The sequence below is a fragment of the Lagopus leucura genome, unplaced genomic scaffold (genome assembly GCF_019238085.1).
Source record: "Lagopus leucura isolate 7727_CA_CO unplaced genomic scaffold, USGS_WTPT01 Super-Scaffold_73, whole genome shotgun sequence".
Lineage (NCBI taxonomy): Eukaryota > Metazoa > Chordata > Aves > Galliformes > Phasianidae > Lagopus > Lagopus leucura.
In genome coordinates, this window is record NW_024962252.1 from 21,732,993 (window position 1) to 21,746,540 (window position 13,548).

At 39.0% G+C, this 13,548-nt stretch overlaps 1 protein-coding gene across 2 annotated transcripts in view; it reads left to right on the top strand.

Annotated features, from left to right (window-relative positions):
* The window catches only part of SMAP1 (small ArfGAP 1), a 94,176-nt gene that overhangs the window by 15,330 nt on the left and 65,298 nt on the right, over positions 1 to 13,548 (top strand). For both annotated transcript variants that reach the window (XM_042887031.1, XM_042887038.1), the window contains exons 2-3: positions 9,404 to 9,537; positions 10,212 to 10,297. In XM_042887031.1, the coding sequence (XP_042742965.1) occupies positions 9,404 to 9,537; positions 10,212 to 10,297 (220 nt within the window). The remainder of the gene's footprint in view (positions 1 to 9,403; positions 9,538 to 10,211; positions 10,298 to 13,548) is intronic.

Below are 13,548 nucleotides of genomic sequence, written 5' to 3' on the forward strand. Positions count from 1 at the left end.
TGCTGGGCTGATTTCATATGCTATAGAATATCCTTTTGGTCTGTTTGGGTGAGCTGTCCTGTACCTGTCCCCACACAAAGTCTTTTAATTCTGCAGTCTCCTTAGTGGCAGGGCAGCATGAGAAGTATAAAAGACCTCTGACACAACTCAAACGTTGGTGTGTTATCAACACTGTTTTGGTCTCAAATCCAAAACAGCAGCACAAGATCTGCAATGAAGAAATTCAGTATGCTAGAGAAAGTTGGTACAAGAGAGTGGCCAGTGTGAAGGCTTGAATTTGGCACTCTGCTTTGTATCTACAAACTTCAGTCTCATACTAGAAAACAGTGCAGAGAGAAAATAGAGGTTCACGTGGAGAGGTTATGGTGGTGCATTTACTGGCTTTGTAGTGCAGCTTAAAGAAGGAGGGAGAGCATCTCCAGTGCATGAAGTCTGTGTAGAGGCTGTGTAGTTCAGGGGGTGCTTTCTGGACAGTTTCCTTTTCAGTTGTATTTGAGTAAAAATGGTAGAGAGGAGCTAATTAATACAACTACTGGATAGATAATCTGGTAGATAAAGTTTATCTTTCACTCTTGTTTGTTTATAACAAGCAGACTGTATTATAAATGTGTGCTGCAAGCAAGTCTTATTTCTGAGGTTTTTGTCACGATTAGAGAAAGAACTCAGTTGCTGGCTGAGGCTTTGCAGCAGGTGCTTGTGGGACCTTTGTGTTGTGCTGGCTGCAGGGGGCATTCCCTGTGTCCCAACAGAGTAGCACAGATTCACATATGTGTGTGTATATATATATGTATGTATATATATACATATGTGTACATATATATATAGTTCTTATCAGTGGTACTTTCACTGCTTAGCTATTAACCTATGAAAACATTTTTGTAAGGTCACAGTTCCCTACGTTTTTATTTCTGCATATGAAAGGAATATAAGTTATTCACTTAAAAACAGTAAGCCCTTCAGTAGTTCCTTGCTGACAAGGGAAAAACTGTAGTCAAGACCAGTTCCAGAAGCCTCTTACTGAAATGTGAAAATGCAACATAACCTTGTCTTTACAGAAAATACCAGATGCTGCTAAGAGGAAGTGAGTGCTTGCACACTTCTTTTCTTGCAGCTTGAACTCTGACATGAGCAGTGCTTTCTCTTTGAGCCAAGAGGCTGAACGAAATCAGAGCTCTGCTCCTTAGCCAAATCCAGATTCGATTCCTAAGGCTGCTGGCTTGTTGAATGTGACCAGGTTGGCACCTGTGACAACATCTGATGTGAAAGAGCTGTGACTTTACTTTCCAAAGGGTACGCTGTGGTGTGCTGCCATTCTGCAAGACTGAGAGCACTGCTGTGGAAACATCCCATGTACTCTGCTTATGCTCTCTGTTTGTGCTGGGTGAGGAGCTCGACCTGGCAGGCAAGGGAGCTCTGTCAGTTCTAATAGCTGGTTGTGGGCCTGCTTGCCTGGAGATGGTGAGAGTGACTGGGGAAATCTGTGATGGGACGTACTGAGTTTGGAAAGTGATGCTTTAAGGGAAGATTTATGACAATTCACTGAGATAAAAATGACATGTTGTTTTTAAAAAGTATTAAAAACATTCCTAATGAAAATATTGTCATCTTATAGATAGGGTGTATAAGAGACCTTGTGATATTTCGGGGAACAAATCCTCAAAAAGGCCATCTTGATCTCAGTTTTTTCCTAATATCACTTGAATCAGTGATGTATGGGATGTGTGTATGTGTATTAGTTCACACTGAGCTTGGAAGTACTGTACTTTTATTGTTTGATAACTTAGATTTCATGTCATATGATCACCTAATCTTTGGTAAATTTTTAAATTTTTTTTTAGTTTTGGAAAAGCAAGCATCTCACAGTCTTATTCAGTCAAACTCATGTTTCTAATATGTGACTGCTAGCGAGGCTGAAATATTTTGGTTCCATCTGTTGTGTCCTTGTTGTATTACTTGAATATATCCTAGAGTTAAACCAGTTATAATTTGGATTTTGTTATTGTTGAAGCTGTATGTGATTATCAAGTAAATCAACTGTGTATACTAAATTTTGTGGCTTAAACAGAACTGAAAGAACTTCCATTCTAGTTGAGGCCCCCTTTTATATTGTATGTTGTAGAAATAGGGTACTGACTGCATTTGAAACACGTTAAACAATTATTGCTGCTTTTGAAGTAGATGTTAGTGAGCTGAAATGGAACAGGCTGATTGGGATTTCACTGAGTTCCAGGGGAAAGGACAGCCTGTGCAGGGAGACAATACTTCTGGGTGGCTTTTGCAGTTAAGATGGCTTTCATGAAAGTTGGTTGTTCAGATGGAAGAGACAAAGTATTGGGAATTCTGTCCTTGAAACTACAGCAATTACCAGATTTTGGCTAAAAATAGCCGCACTATGCATCCAAGTCTTGTTTTTCCAATGTTCTTGCAATAAATCCTGAGCTGTACAATTCTCAGCCATTACCGAGCTGAGCTCTTTGCAGTGTGTAATGGCTTTTATTGCTGACCTTCAGCACGACCTCATGTTGCTGAGTTCAATTTTATTTAAAACTACCAAAAGCTGCTCCTTGTGTTTGAAGTCTCCCCAGGCTTTTCTTCATGTAGCAAGTTTTAAGTTTCTGCTTGAATTCTGGCCTTGATTGTGTGACAAAACCGCTGAAAATCTTGTTTTGGGAAGAATTCCACTTCAGAGAAGAGCAAGAGATTTCTACTAACTACTTTAAATGAGGTGATCTTTAAGGTCCCTTCCAACCCAAATTGTTTTATGGTTCTGCATATTTGTTCAAGCTACAGATATTTGTTGCCTTTTTTATATAAAAGAGCATTTTGTTGCCTATGTAGTTGTTCACGTCTGAAAGGCACATGAAGGCAGTGCTTGGATAAAGCACGGAGGTAAAGAATGAATTCCTCCTCTACTGCATAGGAAAAAAATGAGCTTAATGTGGGGAAACGGTGTGACATAAAAATGTGCTACAGGTGAAAATCAGAAACTAAATGAGTGGAACAGATAGCAGGTAAATAGTCTCATATCAGTACTTTCTAAAGACCAAAGACTCAAGGTCTTTGAAGAACAGTTTATTTAAGAGTAAAGATTCTTGTGGAGTTGTTCTTGCACAGTTTCTTAGCTGAAAGATCTTTAAAAATCTTGAAGACCTCACATGTTCTTTCTAAGAAGGTCTGGTTTTTAATTCATTAAATCTGACATTTTTCTTCCTGGCTTCTTCCTCCTATTTTGAAGACTTAACTGATTCAGTAGACCTTATTAACACTGCACTTAAGGTTTTTGTGTGTTTGTTCTGGGGTGTTTTTTCTTGCTGTTTGTTTTTGAGCACGTGTGACGGGTTACACACAGTAGGAGATGGTGAGTAGGATTCCACTTCCTTCGGGAGGACTGAGCAGCTTCCAGTGAAGCTGGTGAGAGATCTTTGAAACAGCAGGATTGTACTGAAAATACTTGACTGTATGGCTTTTGAGCATCTTAGTCTCCCCTTGGCCTAATCTCTGTCTCTAGTGTTTTGCCAGGAGGTATTCAGAGGAGTCGCTTTGGTTCTGCCTGTGCTTTTGTTCTTCCCTGTTGCCCCATGGAACTCGTGTTAGCCATTCTTTTTCATGAAATCATAGGCTGTCCCAAGTTGGAAGGGAGCTTCAAGGATCAATCCTGGTTGCACATATGACCACTCAAAAATCAAACTGTGTTTCTGAGAGTATTGTCCCAATGCTTGCTGAACTCTGCTGAACACAGCTGCCTGTTTGTTTTCCTTTCCTTCTCTGTATCTGGTGTATAAGGACGCTTGCCTTCTGTTGGTGATCTTTATCTGGAACTCAGCTTGGATAAGTGTTTCTGGAAAACTTTTATTGATAACTCATTAAAGTCTCTAGCAGAAGGGTGCTTGTGCTGTCTGAATACACTGAGAAGTAATGCAGAGAGAGCACTGCATGTCCGTGTGCTGATAGCAGCCTCTGGGATTTTGGTATATCTTTGGCAAAAAGGTGACTTTTGTAGGAACTGGCTGGCAATGAGCAGACCAGTAAATCTTCTTGCAGTTAACTCGCTTTTCCACAAGATGGAGCCAGTTATTTGACAAATAAAGTGTCAGCCGGTGTTCCTCCTGTTTGGCAAAAGAGAAGGGAATTAAAGTTACTACCGTGGATTTCCTGGTCAGAGCAGAGTGAAAGGATAAATCACAGAATTGTGTCTGCAGAAGATGTAGGTGATGTTGGCCCCAGATAAGTTTGCTACAGATTATTTCGAGAATGCAAAGCACTGAGTGCACTGTTATGTGTAATTGGTTTCCTTCCTTGTAGAATTGCTACTCGGTATCTGTAGGGATGTAGAGCATAAGCAAATTGAAGTGTAATACAAAAACCACTTGGATGTGGTGCTCAGGGACATGATTTAGCAGAGGGCTGTTAGAGTTAGGGTAGTATGGTTAGGTTGTGGCTGGACTCGATGATCTTCAAGGTCTTTTCCAACCTGAGCGATTCTATGATTCTGTGATTCTAAATCTTATTTAAAGTGAAAACCTTGACAAGCATTTGTCACTGACATCAAGTTTTAAATAAGGAAAACTTATTAATTTCCATGCTACCTATTTAAAGGCACATAGTCCAAAGGATTTAGAGTAGCTTGTTGAGATGTAAAACAGCCACCTTCCCTTTGACAGTGAATGCAGAAATGTAAGGCCACGTCCTTGTGCGTTTTACTGCAGTTCTCACCTCTTTGCTCTTTGTAAGTTAAGATGTTCAGTAAGTGTGGGCAGCACCTCTGCTGCAGCCAAATAAATATTTCTGTGTTAACCTGCTACTCCAGCAGCTGAGCAGGTAGTGGTGGCGAAGGGAAGGAAACTTAAGCCTTAGGCTTCCTATAACAGATGTACTTTGGCTTGTGTTTTCTTGTATGATGCACTAAACCAGACTCAGCATTGTCATTGCTGTTGTTATTGTTGCCTGAAGAGTTAGATCAGCTGTACCCACAAAAACTTGTATCTATAAGTTGCAGTTACATTAGTTACATTAACAGGGAGCATCAGCAATGCTGGTATTTTTTATTGCTGCCTAATTGATCTACTTTCTAATATGAAGGAGAAGAGCATTTTGCCCAACGTGAGCTGTGGGAATAGGGAAGAAAGAGATGTGAGGGGCACATTAAAAACATGCAAGTACTAGTCCAGTTTTGATATTTCTTCCCATATTATTTAAAGTGATAGCCCAAAAAGGGAAAAGTGCAAAGACTCTGAAATCTGTTTAGAGAAGAGCGTGTGGTTCAACAGAATATCTAAAAATGATGCTTGCTGATCACAAAATTCACCCTCTGAAATGCATTTTGTAATACAAGAGTGTTCTGTGAAGATGGATAACTTTTTCAGCAGTTTAAAAATTGGATTTAAATAAGCTTCTGTGAAGACTTGTGTTTAAAATTTGTCATGGACTTTCAAGGTCTTTATGTTTAGGCTGAAAAAAACTCAAGTCTGATTTTGAGATGTTCTCATCTTTTCAGTAGCTGGAGATATTTTTGCGAATAGGGAGAATGTTCTGCACAATAACAGTAGTGACAGGGAAGTTTACTGTAAGTGGGGAAAATAACCTCTCTTCAGCATGTTTCTTAAATTTACAAGTTATCTGTCAATTCTGAATGCTGAAGATAGGCCAGAAAATGCTGAGTCTCGTGGTTGTGTCATTCTGAAGCCTCAATGGTCCCTTAAATACTCAAATGTATCACAGTTGGGGCTGTTCAGGAACTCAAGGTTGTGTAACCATGGGTTCCTCCTCTTCACCCTGGGATTTTACTGCTGAGCACACAGTGGTACAGTTCGTGTGACACTGACACAGCTGCAGGGCTGCTGGGAAGAAGGCAAACTATCCCAGCCAGACCCAGTACAGTGGGAAACACCACTTGTGTTTCTCCATTTAGCAGGACATTGGAGAATCTTGATGAATTTACATGAACATATAAATATCTCAAATAGAAGGTTTTTTTGTTAAGATTTTACAGGTTTTTTTTCTCAGGTTTGTCAGCACTGTTACACTACTTAGTCTGCTACTCTGTTGCTTTAAGAAGTTTTATTTCACTGAGTTATTTCTTAAATAAAGTTAATGAACATCTGAGAATAACAAAACTGTTCCTTTTCAAGAGAATACTTGAAACTATGGTATGTTATGATTTCACTGTTTGCTAACAAAATTTTAGGTTAGCAATCTTCGTCCCAACTTATTGTCGTAGACCTCAGACATGGAGAGCCCCGATTCTGATTGCATCTTATCAAAGGAGAATGTATGCATATGGGATACGATAGCTGAAAAAGTCTGAGGAACAGGGAACTAGGCAGTTGGCCTGAAGAGCAATGCCTAGCTCACAGACCGATGGGATGTGTAGTTGTATTAGTCCAGCCACATTTAAAAATAAACACAATGATAGTGGCAGTGTGAACACCGTGAGGGGCAAAAATATGATACACTACAGATAAAAAATATGATGCATAGATATTACAGATAAATGTCTCCTGTCATTGTAGTAACACAGTGAGGGTGACTGTATTAAGCACCTGCATAAACAGTTACGTTATCTATAATAGGGTGGCTAAGGAAGTATGTAGAGTAAGTTTTTTGCTGTATTCAACAACTTTAGCTGAAACTCGATTAATATTTTGGGGCAGGTAGCCTGCAAAACTCCCTTCTAGTATGCTAAAACTAGTGTGTGTTGGTAGTGGGGTTTTCATGTGCTCTAGCTATGTATGTAGTCCTTGGTGGGGTGGGGGAAATGACAGATCAAGAGGTTGCTGGCTTTTGTGCTGTTCCAATATTTGTATTCCAAGTAGCCTTACTGTTAGTTCTTACCTAACTAGAGTTAGTTTCTCCATTGAAGATGGAGTGTGGTGTGGTTTGTCAATGTTGGTTTCAGTGAGTAATTGTTAGCTCTCTTGACCCCTGAAATCTAACTTTATGATAGTAGCAATTACTTCTAAAACTGCCAGATATCTTAATACTTACGATTTTGGAGGTCAAACAGTGAACATAAGGTAGTCTGACTTGCTGAGATCACGAACAAGACAAATTAAAAGCAAAGTGTCTACCCAAAACATAACTATTAAGTGGAAAGCCTTCTGCAGTAAAGACAGGGCTGTGTAAATGTGTGTTGGGATTTTGTACAGCAATTCCAAAGAATGGAGGCTAACTGAAAGGATTTCTTTCTTCCTTGTTTTTGCTAATGCTGAACAGTGCTTGTGCATTGCCAAGACTTTTCCCTTCCTGTCTTCCTCCTCTCAAGTGAGAGAGGTGAATGGACAATAAACTGAGAGGAGACAAGTAACTGCTGACACTGACTGACTATTCCATTGCCAGTGTTGTGTTGTGCATTTAAAGTTCAAGGGTAAGAGATGGAAGCAGGGACATTGGTGTTCATGGTGTTACTTTCCAAAGCAGCTGTAAGGCTGAAGCCCTGCTTTCCAGCAGGTGGCTAACCTTCTACCTGCTGGTAGGAGGTAATGAGCAGATCCCTCTTCCTGCTTTGCTTGTGCGCACAGCTTTGATTTCACCTGCTAAACTGTCATTATCTGTAAGTTTTCTCACTTTGCCTTCATTCTGTATCACAGAAGAGCGAGTGAGCAACCCTGTGTTAGGCTGTCTGTTGTGGATTGATTCTAGCCAGTCCTAATCTAAAGACAGGAGAAGGAGGCACGATTTTCTAGGTCCAAGGAAAGTATTTATATACTGCGTTAATTATAATAATGCACAGTGCTTCAGTTATGGTTGTGGTCTGGATGTGCATCTGTCCTTACCAAGGGGGAAGATAATTGCTCTAAACACTTTCCATCTTTTTCACTGTGCTTTCCTGCTTCTGACAGTTAATTATTTAATCGCTTTATTCCTTAGTGTTCAGAACTTGATGGAGTTTAAAGCAGTGCCTTTAAGGCTGGTGGTGTTGAGAGGTGAGATAAAAAAAAAAAAAAAAAAAGAGTTAAGACAATATCACAGAATATCACAGAATCACAGAATATCCTGAGTTAGAAAGGATCCCAAAGGATCGCTAAGTCCAATTTCTACTCCACACAGCACCACCCAAAATCAAACCCTATGTCTGAGAGTATTGTCCAAATACTGATTGAACTCCGGCAGCTCGGGGCCATGTCCATTGCTCTGGGCAGCCTGTTCCATGCCTACCAACCTCTGATGCAGAACCTTTCCCTGACCCCCAGCTCTCCCTTTCTTGATAGAACTCCATGCCATTCCCTCAGGCCCTGTCACTGCCCCTCCGCTCCCTGTGAGGAGCTGCAGTCGCCATGAGGTCTCCCCTCAGCTCCTCTGCTCTGGGCTGAGCAAACTCAGGACCTCAGTGCTTCTCACATATCTTCCCCTCCAGACCCCTCACCATCTCTGTAGCCCTCCATTGGATGCTCTCTGGTAGTTTTATGTCGTTCTCATATTGCGGTGCCCAAACTTTCACACAGCGCTCAAGTTGAGGCCACACAGTGCATAGCGGAGGCTTTTGGTCTTGTTTAAAGTTCATGCAGTTGGTGATTGCCAAGCCCTCTCTTTTGTCAAGATCTTTCTGCAAGGTATCTCCTCCCTCAGGGGAGTCAACAGCTCCTCCTGCCTTAGTATCATCTACAATTTTACTTAATATGCATTTGAGTCTTGAGTCATAAATTGCACTCAAAAAAAAAAAAAAAAACCCTCGTAAAAACATTAAAGAGAATTTTAAAAGGCATTTGACTTGAAATTACTGCAGTCAAATAACCCAGGTGGAGCTAGACTTGATTCTCTTACAGGTGTGTTTGGGATTTCAGGACAGCATACTGTATGTAAGTCTGTCTCATCATGCTAGCACAGCTGAGAAACAATGGTAGAGTTCATAAATTGTCTGGATGCTGGAATACTTCATGGGTATTTTGATCATTTGACTTTGTAAATGCCTGTATAATTGCTCCCCAAGAGCTCGCGTGCTAGTGTTTTGGAGTCCATGCGTATATAGGTATTAAAGGATTTGTTTCATTAATATAAGATTACTGTGCATTTAATTTCAAGCTAGTTACACATGCTTTTCTTAGGAGGTTTTTAATTGGAGAGAAAGGGGTATCTTCTGATTTTTGCTGATCTTTGCATTTGATGCGTAGCCATATAAAGCATTATTCGAAGCGTAAACAAAATCTTCCCGCTACTCATAAGCCAGCTTTTAAAAGTTTCTTTAGGATGTGTTTTCCAGCTAACTGAAATGTTATATGATACCAGTTTTAAGTAGAAAGTCATAAATAAAATGGCTGACCACATTAGCAGTAATTAGATGTCTTGGAGAAGGAGCTGTCAGCCTTTTTTCAGATGTCCTTTTGTTTAGAATAGAATAATGCAAAAGAAAATCGTCACAGTATATGGAATTTTGAAATTAACTAATATATTTTCACATTTCCCTTAGGTCCACGATGGGCTTCATGGAACACTGGTGTTTTTATTTGCATCAGATGTGCTGGAATACATCGAAATCTTGGGGTCCATATATCAAGAGTCAAATCTGTCAACTTGGACCAGTGGACACCTGAGCAAATACAGGTAAAATGCTGGTGTGTTTTCAAATTGGAAGGAATTCTAGGAATACTTTTGAAAGGATTGAGTTTATCGTGTTTTACAAGCAAAGGATAGAGACAGGAGATATACGGTGATTTTCAAATGTTTTAGGGCAACTGTTCAGCAAGATAACTTACTACCTCTGCACAGACAGGAAAATTACATGATCAAAAAAAGATACCTGTGGTTTTTAGGAGATGTATTTAAGAGTATTCTACCTTCCTTTCAAATGTGGTTCTATATTAATAAAGTATTGCATGTATTCTTTAGATCTTCTGATTGTAAGCAGAGGATGTCCTTTATAGACAGTGCAAGAGATTTTTCAGTTTTCATTCCATGGGACTGAACAGATTTTAGTCAGCTATAACCAATTCACAAATACCTACTATATTATTTAAACAATTTTGTGAATAATTTTGTTACATAATTTGAACTCCTCTCATGTGAGGATCAGAAATACTCATGATCATAAGAATTTGTGGTATGCTGAATGAGTTTGAGAAGCTGAAGCTTGTTAAGTGCAATAACTGTGGGACAGTAAAGTACTTTAAAACCTGCAGCGTCATTCAGTCACACCTTTAGCGTTCTGACTGTATCAAGTAGATACTTGGAAATATGCAAGGGTCATGAACTAACTGTTTTCTACAACATTTCCTTAGTGCATGCAAGAAATGGGAAATACTAAAGCAAGACTACTCTATGAAGCAAATCTACCAGAGAACTTTCGAAGACCTCAAACAGATCAGTATCCTTTTTGCTTTAGTTTTCATATTGAAATTATTTTAAATGTAATTTAGATGTTATTACTATTTCAAGAAAATTCTCCATTTGGCAACTCATTATTTCATTGATATTGGCATGTAAGAAAAAGCAGTAGAAGTTGGGAACAGTTCAGAAAAGGTTTAAATTGCTTCAGTTATAGCAAATCTACTTTGCAATGAGATTTGGCAAGCCTCATTTATTTTTACTGTCAAAAGAAGTGACTGCATAAATTCCATATATGTAGGAAGTTGGAGCGATACCAGGGAGCTCTCAATTCTGTCTTTGTCTTGAATAACTGCCAGCTAAAGTTAGAAGAATTTGAACAAGATATAATAAGCTGAGTGGTAATGTAAAATAAGTCACTGGATCTTACACAAGTGAAGAACAGATTTCTTTCTCCAGATTAACTGTATGGTTTTCTGAAGTTGAAGTGTATGTACTCTGTGAACTATATGAGCACAGATGATTAGCACGGGAATTTCTGAATAAACCAGACATCTGTCAGCTGCCACTTATGCTGGTGTGTGTTTAGCACCAGGTATCTGGAAGAGGAGGGCTTGGAGTAAAAATTATCTGCCACAAATAATTCATTTTCTTCAAAAATAATCTTTCTTAAATGTATGGAATCGGTTGTAAAACTTATAGTAGTGTTAATTTAGATTTGAATTAGCTTCTGATTTAGTGATGGTACTCCACAGGTAGGATTTGCTTCACTTGATCTTACTGGAGCTCTTCATTATAATGAGATCTTACACCTTACTGTTAATCAAGCTGAATCTTTTATTGCTCTCATAGGTCTAATAGAGGCTATGGAGGCTGACAAACCGACTTAGCTTTAACTGGATCTGAATTTTCTCCATCTCTATATAAAAGCAATTTTGATTCTTCTGTTTATTAGATAGTATGCTTGACGTGCTACGTATCAAGAGATTTTCTTTTAAATGGTTGCAGGCGTAATTATAATGTGCATTTGAGCAAATCTGACGAGTTTCTGATATTCCAGTAACTTTTGAGTTAAATGTGCCTAGGCATAATTAAAACAAACAAACCTGGAACCACATAGCACAGTAGTTTTCCAGCTGTAATACTGTAAAACTTGATATCTATCGTAAGACTGAAGTGCTTAGATTAAAACTTATTTAAAACTTGACGATGTACATTTTGTACTGCAGCTAACTTGAATGTAATGGTGTTATTGCAGGAGAACTAATAATGCTGTGCTTGAAGCTTTTGTTTTGAGTAAAGCCAAAAGTAGCTTTGTTGCACAGTAAATCTCTGGCAACTGAGAAAATCATCACTTTTGGCTTTCCAGGCTTATTTAAAACTTTTTGTTAACACTGGAGATAATAATTTAGTCTTTTGTCAGTTTCTAAAGGTGACATTTTAAACTGAGTTTATTTAATTTCACGTGTCTATTAAAGAATACAGTACTGGGAAAGAGGATGGTGACGTTTTCTGGTTTAACTCTCTTCCCTTCAGTTTTGGCAGCTGTATAGCTGCTTGACATTGGTGACAAGCTGCTGTGATACGGATTTCTTTGTGCCATTCATTTTTGATGTTTTGTATCAGAATAAAATCATCATTGTCTTGCAAGTATTCTGCTTGTTAACATTCATAATATTCTGAATCATCTTTTGGGTGAACTGTGAAAACCCACTGCTATATGTTGATTGAATTTGTATATATTATTCCATGCTGGCTTTTAGTTTCCTGTAGTACTGGGATGTTTTCATACTAATGCTTTTGAGGAAGCTGAGTGGAGACATAGGAAACTTAGAGGAAAATCTCTGATAAAAATCCCCCAGTCACTTCTACTTCTTTACCACAAGACTGACCTTTCTGGGCATGTTTTCATCTTCTCTTGTGCCTGGCAGGAGACCTCTGAGAATCATCTTGATGTTTGTATGTGGGCACTAGTTTCCTCTTGTTTGAAAGTGTTTTTGTTCCAAGAGCAGGTTAGATCTTTTCTTTTGGTCTCTTCATTCTTTTTTTGCCTTTGAAATCAGATTTGGCATCTGTGTTAAATTCTGCTAATAAGAGCTCAGGAGGTTACTGACCAAAGGAAACTTTGTTGGTGTTCAAAAATTCATGTATGTTGATGTGGGTTACCTTGAATGCATAATACACAACTGAATACCCCAGAGTAATAGCATCCTGAAGAAAATCAACCTTGTGAAACTTGAAGACTTCTGATTGTGTTAATACTTTTAAAATTCAGACTTTATAACTGCCCCATATATCAAGTGTTCAGTCTGGGAAACTGGAAAAAAATTTTTTCTCCCTCTTGTCCTCACACTTAATTTATGCATTACAGCAAGTAATTTGTAATGCAAATTGAAAATAACATTTCTGAGGTCATTCTGTTTATTCTTAATTAAATATGAAAAATTATGGGTACTGCATACTCTGTGGCTTCCATTCATCTGCAATTTATTTTTTACCTTGATTTTGGGCAAAATGTCAGTCCTTCAGTACGTGTGAAGAGCCACGTGTATATAGCTATCTTAATACTGATATTTCGGGGTGCGTGAAGTACTCTGTAGGATGCAAATACATTTGAAAAGAGGTATGAAAGTGTAAGGGAACTGTGAGGTCAGGGCTTGAACTGGTCACTGAGCACCTGGTGAAGGGGTGTGATTGGCCCAGGGTGCACAGGTACGTTGTTCCACAAGAAGAGGTGGGCCCAGGGTGGAGCTATGCTGGGTTCATATAAGGGCCAGCCACTAAAGGGAGAGTGTCTGTCGGGTCTAGGCTGCTTTCTGACAAGTAGTGCTGAAGAGAAGAGAGCCCCTTCACAACAGCTGTGTGAGTTGTATTCTTCTTTCTGGATATGAGTACTGGTCTGCCTGTGAATACTTTACTTGGTGTTGCCAAGAACCTGTCAGAAGCAATTTTGCTTCTTCGTAAGCAGAACAGAAAGAATATTTTGTTATTGCAGCTTTTTATGAAGCAGGTGTTTAGGTGGTGCTTGCATACCACTTGAAACTGTTACTGTTGAAGATAAAATTTGATGTGCAGAAGGAAGGAACTGAGTGTAGTGAGCTCCCTGTTAATCTTAAGAGATTGTGAATGGAACTCAAGTATTTTTCCTTTGACTGAGGGGAAAAAAATATGCAATGAAAAGATGCAGTGAACCTCAGCTTCCATAGTTGAAACTTTGATTTCAAAATTGGATGATATTGCTGAACAGATCAGTTAAAATTTATTTTACAGGTACTGCAGAGTCAGCATTAG